The 13,793-nt window shown below is 49.4% G+C and overlaps 1 protein-coding gene across 2 annotated transcripts in view; it reads left to right on the forward strand.

Annotated features, from left to right (window-relative positions):
- The window catches only part of NINL (ninein-like), a 67,488-nt gene extending 54,079 nt beyond the window's left edge, over positions 1–13,409 (forward strand). For both annotated transcript variants that reach the window (XM_014539694.1, XM_005866209.2), the window contains 5 exons: positions 1,200–1,358; positions 2,059–2,163; positions 5,637–5,825; positions 7,993–8,106; positions 12,498–13,409. In XM_014539694.1, the coding sequence (XP_014395180.1) occupies positions 1,200–1,358; positions 2,059–2,163; positions 5,637–5,825; positions 7,993–8,106; positions 12,498–12,689 (759 nt within the window). In that variant the 3' untranslated portion in view covers positions 12,690–13,409. The remainder of the gene's footprint in view (positions 1–1,199; positions 1,359–2,058; positions 2,164–5,636; positions 5,826–7,992; positions 8,107–12,497) is intronic.
- Positions 13,410–13,793: the final 384 nt, after the last annotated feature.

A 13,793-nucleotide genomic window follows, 5' to 3' on the forward strand; every position in this document is an offset into this window, starting at 1 on the left:
CTGAGCCAAACCGGTTAGGGCTAAAAATACATATTTTTGATGTCAGAGAAAAAGGGAGAGGGAGAGAGAGATAGAAAGATCAATGATGAGAGAGAATCATTGATCGGCTGCCTCTGCACACCCCACACTGGGGATTGAGCCCACAATCCGGGCATGTGCCTTGACAGGGACTCAAACCGTGATCTGGTTCATAGGTCAATGCTCAACCCCTGAGCCATGCTGGTCGGGCTAAAGACCCAATTTCTAAATATAGTACAGTTACATTCTGAGGTACTGAGAATTGTGGCTTCAACATATGAATTTTGGAAGGACACAAATCAGCCTATTACAAATATCACAACCAATCTATTGACATTGATACAATCCATGGGTCGCATTCTGATTTCACCAGTTTTACTTCTATACTCGTGTGTGTGTGTGTGTGTGTGTGTGTGTGTGTATTAAATTCTACACAATTTTATCCCCTGTATAGGTCCATATATCTACCACCAGTCAAGATACCAAATAGTTCCAATCCCACAAGGACACTTCATGTTTTTATAACCATACCCACCTTCTCCTTGCCTACCTACCTCAGCCCCTAACCCACTCTGAAGGTGGGACTTCCTAGTTGCTGTTTCAATTCAGTGCATTTGCACATCCATCCAATGAGCATTTGTTCAGCACCCACTATCTGCTGGGTGGTGGTTATTTAGAAAAAGCAAAACACACAATTTAATCAATTCCTATACCCTACTAAAAGCTGCATTTATGTGTTTAATGAAAAAGATCAGAGGGTATTTTGAGGAGATTTATAAATCTCATTTAGGGTTTTTCCTTCAAATTGCTTAAAATAATGTTAGAAATAACTGGCAGAAATGGGAAAAACGTGAAAGGTCTTCAGAACAGTGGTTTGGATCTTCATGGCATATAACCACCTCTGGTTTTCCAGATGTGGCTCCTTTTTCCTAGGGGTAGAGGAGTTTCCTGTGCGGCACTGGCTCGATCATTCTCTGCATTGCAGGGTGCTGAGTACCTCACCCACTAGCTGCCAGTAGCAGTCCTCTTCCCACAGGTGGTAACCAAAAATGTCTCAAGACATTTTTAACGTCCCCTGGGAAACAAAAGCATCCCTGGTTGAGAATCACTGAAATGATCTGAATTGAGCTGTTGGTTAAAAAAAAATAACTTTTTCATCCATTTCATCCCTTTTGTGCTAGAGTCAGAAATGCAATGATGAATTGCTTCAGCTCAACCACAGGGTCCTTCAGCTTGGAGAGGAGGCCTCTAGCCAGCAGGCCCACATTGAGAACAATGGCATCACCATTCAGCTGTTAACACAGAGATTGGAGGAGGCTGGACGCAGGGAGGAGGTGCAGGTGAGTACTGGCCAGGTCAGTGGGGTAGAGAGGGGCGGGCACATAGGAGAGGCAGCCCAACACATATCAGGAGCAGCCCTAACGTGCCAAGAGGTAGGCACTGCCCCGCAGGTGAGAGGAAGGCACCGAGCAGGCAAGCCCTGGGAACTATGTGGACTTCAGCAGCTTTTGCAGGTCCCCAAGCAGCAGAAAGAAGTTACATTCTGATGGTAAAAGAGTAAAATTGTCAGCCTCTCTGGAGGGCAGTTGGGCAAACTATGTATCAAGAGCCTCAAGAATGTCAGTATCCTCTGGCTTCATGATTCTTCTTATGGGCATTGGAAGTATTTTCGTTGCTGTGGTATTTGTAATAGCAAAACAGAATTGGGATCTGCTTGAATCATCCATCAACAGTTTACTGAATGAGTCAGTAAATTTAACTGAAAGCTGTTAAAATCCATGTTTTCAAATAATATCTAATGTCGTGGGGAAATGAAAGATATAATGAGAAAAGCACAGCATATGACACTGTACCAGTCTTATGGTAAAAATGCTGTGTGTAGAGGATGACAGCGCAATGTCAGGTGGGGTTCTGGGCTGCTGGGAGCATGGGTGGTTTAAATTTTGCAATTTCTGTCCTGTAATATTCTGACATTTCTACATTAAACATGTATCAAATTGCTATTGCTTACACTCAGGAGGTTGATTATTTTTAAAACAGGGTGAAAAACTCGAACTTGAACTTGAACTCATAAATCAGGAATGCCAGAGCCTGAGACTGTCATGGTCACAACTGAGAGAGACCCTTGAAGAAAGTCGAAACCAGGTGGGTGTACATGCTGGCCTGAGACACTGGGTCACTTATGGGAAGGTCCATGTGATGGCCTGAGATGCTGGGTCCTGCTGGGAAGGTGTGTGTGATGGCCTGAGACGCTGGGTCCCCTCTGGGAAGGTGTGTGTGATGGCCTGAGACGCTGGGTCCGTCTGGGAAGGTGTGTGTGATGGCCAGAGATGCTGGGTCCGTCTGGGAAGGTCCATGTGATGGCCTGAGATGCTGGGTCCGTCTGGGAAGGTCCATGTGATGGCCTGAGACGCTGGGCCCCCTCTGGGAAGGTGTGTGTGATGGCCAGAGATGCTGGGTCCGTCTGGGAAGGTCCATGTGATGGCCTGAGACGCTGGGCCCCCTCTGGGAAGGTGTGTGTGATGGCCAGAGATGCTGGGTCCGTCTGGGAAGGTCCATGTGATGGCCTGAGACGCTGGGCCCCCTCTGGGAAGGTGTGTGTGATGGCCTGAGACGCTGGGTCCCGTCTGGGAAGGTGATTGTGATGACCTGAGATGCTGGGTCCTGCTGGGAAGGTCCACGTGATGGCCTGAGACGCTGGGTCTGTCTGGGAAGGTCCACGTGATGGCCTGAGACGCTGGGTCCGTCTGGGAAGGTGTGTGTGATGGCCTGAGACGCTGGGTCTGTCTGGGAAGGTGTGTGTGATGGCCTGAGACGCTGGGTCCGTCTGGGAAGGAGAGTCAATGCAGGTCAGTCTGACAGAGCGTTGCTAGGACTAATCCATCCCAGAGTTTTCGGGTCGGCCTGAGATTGCACAGCCAGTGGGGTACTTACCAGGCCCAGGACTGAAGTCAAGCCTAGTCCAGAGTTGGGTGACCTTGAGCAGCTGTGTGAAGAGCTCTCAGTGAGCATGTCTTTGGTGCACTTTATAGAGCCAAGGAGCCAGAGCAGAGCTTCAGGGTAGCCTCTGAGGGGAGGCGGTGTCAGATCCAAGCAGCCAGCCAGGCCCCGGGACAGAGTAGACCCCATGGGTGAGGATCTCCATGCCCTCGTCTCACACACATTTACATGCACACAGTGAAGCCCTCAAATTGCACGTCCCTGTCTGCTGGCTCCCACTCTCTCCTGCTCCAGCATTTATCCAGCACGTGCCAGGCTCACGAGGTGCCGAGACAAGGAGGCAGGGAGCTCGCAGCTGTGAATAGGAACCTCAGGGTGCCCTGACAGTGTGAGGTGCAGGGACACAGAGTGGGTAGCCAGTTCTTCCTGGGAGAGCCAGGCTCAAGAGGGGGAGGGAATACAGGTGTATGACAGTAGGAGGGATCCTGAGTACTGAGAGCCCAGTGCAGACTCGTGTGGGGTGCTCTTGGAGGGCCAGGGGGCTGTAGGGAGGAAGGAGGGGCCGTGGGAGAGACCACCCTAAGCATGGTATGGAAGGGGTCTTAACCCATGTGGCCTCAGTCCCAGCACCAGCCTCACCTGAGTGTGGCACCTGAGTGCCTGCCTCTTCTGAACCTCTTTGCGGGTTCCCCTACTGGCTTTTGCCCGGCCGTGGTTGCCTGGTGTGAGAGGGCAAGATGCCCAAAGCTGCAGAGGGGTCAGCCTGGGTGTGGGGCCCTGTAAGGCTGTTGGGGGAACCTGTAGGCTGTGAGCTTTCCCACTGCAAACAAGAACTTTCCCAGGGGTACCTCTGTATTTGGGGGTTCCCTTCTCTGTTTTTAAGTCTGAAAGGACCCTTGAGAAATAGCCTTGGCCAGTTTGAGCCCTTTGAGGCTGAGTCAGCCAGCGTCACAGGCAGAAGTTACCTGACTTAATCTGCTGCAGCACAAGCTTCTTTGTGACTTAGAAGATTCCCCCCAAGACCACACTGATGAAAGCCCAGAGGAGGGAAGTAGAGGCATCTACAGAGCAGTTAAGGCACCTCTGGGTGTGCTGTGGGAGGATGGGTATCGAGATATGTGGGACGGACTCATTGTTATCACTGGTGCATCCGTGGATGGTTCTGAGGAGGAACGTCTAGGAGGTCACAGAGCCAAGCAGGTGGGACAGGCACTAGCAGGGGGGCAGCTTGGATGAGGCCAAGGGAGGTCCCAGTGCTGTTTTTTTAAAAACATGCTGACCAAATCCAACATTCTGTTGGTCCAGCCTGGATTCGAGGGGAGGGCTCAGAGCCCACCGGTCAGTGGGTGACGGCACAGTCCCCACCTGTGAATGAGGGAGAGGCTCAGAGCCCAATTCTCAACGGGGAGAAAGAGCCGCCTGTGCACTCCGGAGCTGGGCCAGCTCCATCTGCGTCTCACTTCCATGAAGAGGGAGATGAAAAGGACTGGACAGAATTCAGCTTGTGGGTGCTGATGGGCTAGTTGCCCGTGTAGATAGTCGCAAAGTAGCGCTGCAGGGACCTGCTCTCCCCACAGTAAAGGTCCATGTCAGGCACCGATTCAGAGAGCGGGGTGGCTGTAGAAGGCGGCAGTGAGGAGGGTAAGCAGTGTGTTCAAAGGAAGCGTGCACCAGGGCATCTCTCCGGGATGACTCCTGTCCTAGAACTGCTGTGTGTCAGTGATGACGTGTCCCTCAGGTGGCCCTCCAGAGATGGGAGGTGAGCAGCGACTGTTGAGAGGAACCTAGGCTGGAGGTTTGCCGCTGCTCACTCTTGGGTGGCACCCGCTCTTTACTCTGGCCACATGGCCACTTTGAGACCTGCCCTAAGTGTGACATTTTTTGAAATTTTTGTGAGTGTCTTTGAGCCAAACTGATGACATATATCAGGGGAGCAAAGATACCCTCCTGAGTGCGACATTTGATAGAGCCTCAGAGGTGCATGAGGGCTGCTGTGGCCAGTTCTTTCAGGGGCCAAGGGAACGGTGCGTATTCTAGATGAAGCCCCCAGAGCCAGAGTGAATTACTAGTAAATGGCGTTTGGATCTGACCTCCCGCTTGCTTAGTGAAAACACTGGCCACATGATACGCAGTTCAGTCATGAGGACTCAGCATAACTCCATGGGTTCTGGGCAGTCCCCTGTGGCTGGGGAGCTTCATCCCACAGCTGCTCCCAAGTTTCCTTCTGCTCTCATTGTGTGCTACTTACCCTGTGACCCTGCCTCAGCGGGTCTCAGAAGTGTAAATTCTCCACTTCGATTATTACCATGTCTGGCTTGCATGGGTTATATAGTGTTTAAAGAATCAGGCTCCAATGAGGCATGCTGGATGGTAAACTGGACAGCATATACCGTGATCTCCCGGGGATCCAGTGTGAAGTCTCAGCGTCATTCTGAGGATCAACTTTTCCTCTCACTGTGCAGCTCTGGCTCCCTGGGAGTTTTGCTGTCAGAATTCCAATGAATAGGCCCTTTACAAATTCTGCGTTTTGCTGCAGATGCAGGGACCACAAAGGAGAGCAGATGCCTTCCTTGTGCTTCCAGTTGTAGGGTGTCCTTAAACAGTCCTTCGTGTCTGGCAGTGACCCTGTAACTCTCAGCAGTCACACCAAAGCTGTTGTGGCCTTTTCCCTGGTACAGCTGCACGGAGCCAACCTGAGCCCTGACCAGCCCTTGCAGGACGTCCACCAGCTGCAGAAGCAGACGGAGCATAGCGTGCCTGTGGGCTGCGTGGCAGAGCTGCGACAGCTGCTGGAATGGGAGCAGCGGGCAGCTCAGCAGCTCTGCCAGGAGTGCAGCCTCCAGCAGGAGGAAGGGAGGCGACAGCGGGTGAGTGGAAACAAGAGCCCTGAGGTTCCAGCTGATGGTGAAGTAGGGGGTGGGGGGGGAGGGAGAGGTTGGATCGTGGGTCACTCAGCCTAAAACTGTCCTAGTGCCAAGGGGAAGATGGCCCAACAGCCATCCTACCTCCATGAGAACTGGTTGTACAGAAGCTGTGGGACCCCGATTTCCACTGTGAATAGAGGACTCTTAACAGATGCTGAGGAAGGACCAGGGAGCCTCTCTGGGAGGCCCTGAGTGAGCTGATCCTGAAGGTCTCTTCAGCCTGGGGTCTAGTTCCTCTCAGCTGCAGTCTGTCCTTGGGGGCTGCAGAAGCTGCGGTAGGCCCGTTAGGGGCCCCACACTGAATGCTTACAGGGCCTGAAAGGTGGAGAGGACAGGCTGTGAGTGAGGCAATGGGTGCTGCTCCTCAGCTGTGTAGCCTCTGCATTTCAATGCTCCTGATTTCAAAGAAAAGCTAAAAACTAGATTTTTATATAAACACTCTGTTTCCAAATGATGCCCCTAATTAAAAAAACAATCTTAAACTATTATGCAGACTGAAAAGAAAATCCACCCAAAGGCACATAAGGAATACAGAAGTTACTTATTGGGTACACACTGATCTAGGTATTGGAGATACAGAAATGACACACAAGGCAAAAATCTGGAGCCAAATTATAGTGGTGGTAGGGAGCCCAAAAATAAAAAAAATGAATCATGTGGATAGCACGTCAGATGGTGGTGAGTGCTGTGGAGTGGGGGGGGGGCTTGTAGTCTTAAATAGGATAGCTAGAGAAGGTGGTTCTTGAGCCAACGTCTGAAGTTGTTGAGGCAGCAAGCCATCCAGTTACCTGGGGAAAGAGGACTGTAGGCAGCAGGGGCAACATGTGCAGTGGACCTGAGGTGGGTATGTATTTGGCATGTTTAGGAACAGCAAGGTCATCCTGGCTGGTTTTCTCAGTGGTTAGAACATCGGCCCTCAGACCAAAAGTTTTCACGTTTGGTTCTGGGACACAGTGGGGGTTTGTGTGGGAGGCAACCAATTCATGTGTCTCACATCAATGTTTCTCTTTCTCTCCCCATCCTCCCTCGCTTCCACTCTCTAAAAAAATCAATGGAAAAAAAATCAAGTGAGGATTAAAAAAAAAAAAGAATAGCAAGGATTGGAGGGAGGGCAGGAGGGGGATGGCAGTGGGACAAGAGGTCAGCCAGGTAACAGGATCGACCTGAGGAGCCTGCTGTGTGCCAGGCATCTAGAGATGCAGAAAGAGGGTCACTGCCTTAAAGGGCAGCAGGACACGGTGGCTCAGAGCATTGCCTGCGGAGATTGGGACTGTGGCTCCCCCACCTCCCAGCTGAGTAACCTTGGGCCAGTTACTTAACCTTTCTGTGCTCCAGTTTCCTCATCTGTAAAATTCCGATACCAGCCTCAAAGCATTATTGTGAAGCATCGATGAGTTAGCACTTCTAAAGTGCTTGAATGGTCTGTGGAACATGTGCACCCTGTGTAAGTGTTTCATTTAAAAGCCTGAGAAAGTAACTTGTTCCTGAGTAACACAGTTCATGAGGAAAAGTTCAAGGCAGGAGGGATGTGGAGATCAGGAACCAGAGGGCAAAAATTAGAGCAAGACTTGAAAGGTGGGTAAAATTTAATGTTTGTAAAGCATAAATTCTACAACGAATAACCTTTCAGCATTATGCAAAAGTGTTCAGCTAGAGATAATGATAAACTATGACAGATTAATGACAAAACAAATTTGATCAGAAATTTACTTAGTCTGCTAATTCTTTTTTTTTTTTTTTAATATACTTCTATTGATTTCAGAGAGGAAGGGAGAGGGAGAGAATCATTGATTGGCTGCCTCATGCACCCTACTGGGCATGTGCCCTTGACTGGAATCAAACCCGGGACCCTTCAGGCCACAGGCCGACACTCTGTCCACTGAGTGAAACCAGATAGGGTGGTCTGCTAATTCTTGAACTACAAAAAGAAATAACAGTTTTGTGGTTTGTGACAGAACATTTTTTTAACTTACTCTATACAGATGAAAGGTTATCAATACACACTCTCATATTTGTACATTTTAGCTAATTTCCACTCTAAAATAAATAAGCCTGAGATGATTCTTTTTTAAAATGTAAAATATTGGTGTGTAACCTTCTTTTGTGGCAGGAAGAACATAAAAAGCAGCTTAAAGATACAGAAGAGCAGGTGGAAGAGGTGGAAATGATTTTGAAGAACATGGAAATGCTCCTGCAAGAAAAAGTGGGTGAGCTGGGAGAGCAGGTGAGTGAGGGGCTTCTGTCAGTACACATCAATATACTCTTTCAGAACATTTTTTTTTTCTTTTTATGGGTGTTCATTGGAACCAATGAATCTGGGGCTCTGCCTAAACTTCATTTTTAGAATCTGATTGTACAAATATTTTTCAGATTAACAATTAAAAGCAATCAATAGGAAACTGATTTTACTAAATCTGTACATACCCTACATTATATTTGTACATTGTGCTTATTTTCTTTTGGAAATTGTTTTAAGATATTGAGGTGTTCACATAACCTCAGAAAAGATGTCTGTTTTCATTTGTTCATTCAGTCATTCCAAGCACCTGTTAAGTATCAAGGCATTGTCCTAGGTAGAAGCCCCCAAGGACCTTACACTCTAAAGGCAGAGACAGATAACATAAATGGCCTCAGGTTGTAAGAAGTGCTCTGAAGAAAAGGAAATAGTGATGGTGGGGATTTGGTGAGGATGGTCAGGACATGGTGTGGGGGCAGGCACCTGATGGCCCAGCCATGGGAAGGTCTAGCTGTGTCCCCCAACAGAGGCCAGGTTGGCATTTTAGAAGGGAGAATGCGTATTGGGTGGGACAGTCTTGTGCATTATAGTGCTAAATGCCAATAGCACCTCCAATCACTGGGACAGTCTCCACATGTGGTGGGGGACATGGAGATCCCCAACAAGGTGAAATCCAGAGGGAACAGTGCTGGTAAATATCCTTAGATGGGACCAAGCATGGCAAGGGAGGAGTCATTGTAGCTGGTGTGAACTGATGGGCAGGAACAGGTAGGCAGGGTCCCATCAAAGTCAGTAGTTCAGATTTTATTTTAATTACTAGAGGCCCGATGCATGAATTCCTGCAGTGGGGGTTCGGGGGAAGGACCGCCGGAGGTTGGCTTGGCTGCCAGCTCCAAGGAGGGAGCTGGCCCTTGGCCAGCCCTGGGAAAGGGGCTGCGTCCGCTGCCACCCATCCCTGGTTCCCCGACCCAGCCTGGGGCCTGAAGGCCTTGGCGGGGTCGGGAGAGGAGGTGATGGTCGCTGAGCTGGGCGCAGAAGGAATGGACGCCGATGCCGCCCTGCCACTGCATGGTTCCCTGCCAAGCCCCCCTCCTGTCCTCACCGCTGCGCTGCCACCATGGTGGGCGGGCAGCCCCCGGGGAAGGGAGAGGACAGGAGCAAGACAAACCCTTGTGTTGAGGGCTGACTTTCAATAGATTGCAACGAGGGAGCTGTTCTGCTATGTACGAAACCCCAACCCAGAAGCAGATCGCCTATGAATGGTTTAGCACCAGGGGCCGATGTGGGCTGGCTGGCTGGAGGGAGGGACCGTGGGCGGTTGGCTGGCCGAAGGAGATTGGCTGTGGGAGTGCACTGACCACCAGGGGGCAGCTCCTGTGTTGAGCATCTGCTCCCTGGTGGTCAGTGCGCATCATAGTGACTGATCGACCAGTCATTATGGTCGTTTAGTCGTAATGGTCACTTAGGCTTTTATATATATAGACTAGAGGCCTGGTGCACGAAATTTGTGCGTGGGTACAGTCCCTAGGCCTAGCCTGTGATCAGGATCATCTTCCCTGGCTGCCAGCAGCCAGTCCTGCCCCTCCCCGTCCCCCCGCTGCCACCCATGCCGGTTCCCCATTCGCCATTGGGTGATCAGAGCCTGACAGCCAGGGAGAGGGACCGAGAGGTTGGCTGTTCCTGCCCGTTCACTGGCCCCACCCCCGCTGTGGGTCGGCCTCTGTGTGTGGGGCAACTGGCGGGGGCCTTGGCCTGGCGCTACCTGCATCCCCCACCACCCACCCCCAGATCCCCAGGGACGGAGAGGTTGGCTGTTCCTGCCTATTCACTGGCCCCACCCCCACCGTGGGTCGGGCAACTGGTGGGGGCCTTGGCCTGGTGCTACCTGCATCCCCCACCACCCACCCCCAGATCCCCATTTGCCATCGGGCAATTGGAGCCTGCCGCCTGGGGAAAGGGACTGAGAGGTGGTTAATGTACCTCATAGTGACTGGTCGAGCAGTCTTTCTGCCATTATGGTCACTGGGTTTTTATTATATAGTATAGATAATTAGAAGCTATTGGAAGAGTTTAAGTAAGAGCATGATCTGATATATATATATAATTTTTTAATTTTTTTTTAAGGGCGAGGGAGAGAGAGATAGAAACATCAATGATGAAGAGTCATTGATGGGCTGCCTCCTGCACGCCCCCTACTGGGGACTGATCCTGCAACCAGGGCATGTGCCCTGACTGGGAATTGAACCGCAACCTCCCGGTTCATAGGTCAATGCTCAACCACCAAGCCACGCCAGCCAGGCTGATCTATATTTTTTAAAAAATCACCAATGGGGGCGGGGAGATAACCTGGGCTGCTAGAGAAAAAACAACAAAAAGATCACAGCTGCCCTGAGCATTTACAATCTCGCCCAGCCAGCAGTTAAATCAGTGGAACACCTACCTGCACGGGGAGTGCTGAGAGGGGAGGCAAGGCTAGAGGTGAAGAGACGCAAAGGCAAATGCCAGCTACTCCCGAAAGTTCTATTGTAGTGCTAGAAGAAGCTAAGAGAAATGTGAGAATCTGTAGAAACATTTGTATTACATAGTAATCAAGTATGCTTTATGAGAGCTCCTGAGCCGATGAAACATTTGTGTCACCTCTTGTTCCTGAATCTTCGTGGAAGGTTCCCAGGCTGAGTCACTCTTTGAGGCCCGTCCCTCTCCTTGTCTAACCTCCTGGCTTTGCTCTGCCACCCACTAACCCTCTCACTCTCCCTGGTCCTCACTTTTCCTCCCAGTGTCAGAGTGACTCCCCTTATAGTCACTCATTTGCACACTGTGTGCTTCCTCACCTGGCAAAACCAGTTCTAGTTTAATCTTGTGGCTTTTGCCCACCAGCGCTGCCCACACCTCCTGGCTTGCTAGCACTCTGAGCCCTTGCCCTCCCTTCTGACCTCCAGCTCCTCTTCTCTCTCCTCTCAGCGGTCCCTGGGAGACCCGAAGTGCCCAAAGCAAATATGCACTGTACTCGGGCCATGCACACCTAGACCTGGCCTGTGTCACCTTGCCTGGTCCACCCCATCTCCTCCTTCCTCTGGGGCCCTGGCTGCCACCCAACACAAACCTTAGGAGGCTTCATCTGACCAGTTCTCTGCTCTTCACAGAAATACCTTCAAAGAGTTGTTTTTGGTTCACTTGCCATTGACTTAGATCCAAAACCTTGGAGTGCAGTGGGCTCCTCCCCCCACCCACCCTGTCTCCATCTAGTCCACTAGTTCTGCCTTCAGAGTGGAGACAGCCCCACCCCCACTGCTCTCACCCTCATCTTTGGCGTCCTAACGGGCATGTCTTATTTCCTCCTCTAATCTGTTACCAACCCCGGAGCAGCAACATTCCTCACCAAATGTGGCTGAGGCGCTGGCCCTCCTCTGCTTGGAACCCTTGTTTTCCCAGGTCCCTGAGTAAAAGCCAGAGCTTGTACAGTGACCTCAAAGGTTCTGCAGGATCTGTGCCCTGCACAGGCAGCCTGGTAGGTGGTTTCCTCTCCTTAGGCCTCCCGCCACCATGCCCTCGTCACAGGCCTGCTGGCCATCCTGTCACCCACAGCATGCACCTCTGGCTCTTCGTACTTATTCCTCCCCCTGCCTGGAATGTTCCAGCCTCGGGACTTACTCCCGTGCTTTATTCAGACCTGTTCAAATGTCACACAGAGACACACCCTGTTCTCCCTAACCAAAACCGAACCCTCCTCAGCTGTCTGGGTTTCCTCTTAGCACTTCTCACCACCTGACACACTACATGAGTTTCTCATCTGTCTCTGTCCACTAGAATATGTGCTCCATGAGAGAAGGGTTGTTGCTAGGCCAGTGCCTGGCAATGAGGGGTGCTCTGTGAATGAATGATTTCAGTGTTGACTTAAGAAGCACAAGGTCCGGACGTCCTTGTCTTTGTATCTTAAACAAGGACTCATGACTAGAGGCCTTGTGTCCCTGTGGCTGTTGTGTGTGGTGACTACACTGGTCTGTGAGGGTGAGTGCAGTGCCTCAGTGATCTGGGTGACAAGATGGGCTTACGGAGCACACTCATTTTTGGCACTCTTGACAATTTCCTTGTTTTACATTGCCCGAAATAGTTCTTTTTGAGACCTATGATTTTGGCCTTTCATGTGATTTCATGGTAAAATCTTTGATAAAGTTGACTTAAATGTTCTCTACCACATAGTTCCTCAGATTCTCAATTTTCTGTCTCATGCCAAGATAACAAAAATTATGACATTCAATGTTTGTATCAGATCTGTAAGAACCCTAAAATATGGTTTGAATAAAGATGGAAGAGTAGAAGGGTTGTGTAGCATTTCTGCACTAGATTCACAATGAAGTATGGCTTTCTTCCCTCTCTAGTTTGAGAAGAACACAAAATCCGATTTGCTGCTCAAGGAGCTCTATGTGGAAAATGCTCACCTGATGAAAGCACTTCAGGTCACTGAAGAGAAGCAACGAGGGGCTGAGAAAGAAAACCGAATCTTGGAAGAAAAAGTAAGAGCTCTCAACAAACTAATCTGTAGAATAACTTCAGCATCCTTCTCTGTGTAGACTGCTTGTTTTCCTGAAATTCATTCTGAAAGAGCATCTTTTAAAATTAAGCCACTGTGATGCCATAATTTTCTATGGTTCATTGGCCATGCACCCCTGGACATATGAGCCAGATGCTGGGGAAACAGACATGCTGGAAAAGACTACACCTTTATTAGTAGTCCAAGGTAATTTCCAATTGTGCTTAGTCACTGGTGAAATCAGATCATGGGGGCTCTCAGCAAAGAATGACTAAAAGACAATGATAAAGCAAAAACAATTTCAATGTTGTGCTTTTGACTTTGGCTGCAGAGATTAAAGTGCAAAATTAGAGCTCTGCAGTTTCACCATTCCACTGTTACTGCTTTGGGTTTAAATCATTAGTATTCTTAATGGTGAGTCTATACAAAAATTCCAGAAAGGCTTCACTCTCTGTGACTGTCACCCAGTGATAAGGGACAAAGGAGGGAAAACCCTTTTTTAGGGACCGCTGCACCATGGAAAGGTGTTTGGACAATGCTTATTTTAAGTCTGTGTGCTCAGGGATAATGATATTTATTGTGAATGCAATCTTTTCCTCCTTGAAATGTCATCACACTGGAAAATGTATTATATAGTTTTAAAAAAGTATAGTTTTATATCCAGAATACACAAATTATGGTCATTTGGTTTATCAGAATAAACTACTGTAATATGAAGAGTCACTATTTGCAATAAATTTTTCTATTAAAATTGATTCAACTTCTAAGTTTGTTTTTAATTTTCTTTGTTTGTTAGTTCTCACCTAAAGATATTTTTTCCCCATTGCTTTTTCAGAGAGAATAGAAGGGAGGGAGGGAGGGAGGGAGGGAAGGAGGGAGGGAGGAGAGGAAGAGAGGGAAACATCAATTGGTTGCCTCCCACAGGGGCCAGGGATCGAACCCTCAACCCAGGTACGTGCTCTAAACCCAGAATGGAACACGAGACCCTTCAGTGCATGGGACAATTCTCTAACCACTGACTATACTGGCCAGGGCCAATTTTTTAAATCTTCATCCAAGGATATGTTTATTGATTTTGAGAGAAAGAGAGAGAAACATCAATGTGAAAGAGAAACAAGGATCGGTTGCCTCCCATACGCGCCTG

The sequence above is a fragment of the Myotis brandtii genome, unplaced genomic scaffold, assembly GCF_000412655.1.
Source record: "Myotis brandtii unplaced genomic scaffold, ASM41265v1 scaffold225, whole genome shotgun sequence".
Classification (NCBI taxonomy): domain Eukaryota; kingdom Metazoa; phylum Chordata; class Mammalia; order Chiroptera; family Vespertilionidae; genus Myotis; species Myotis brandtii.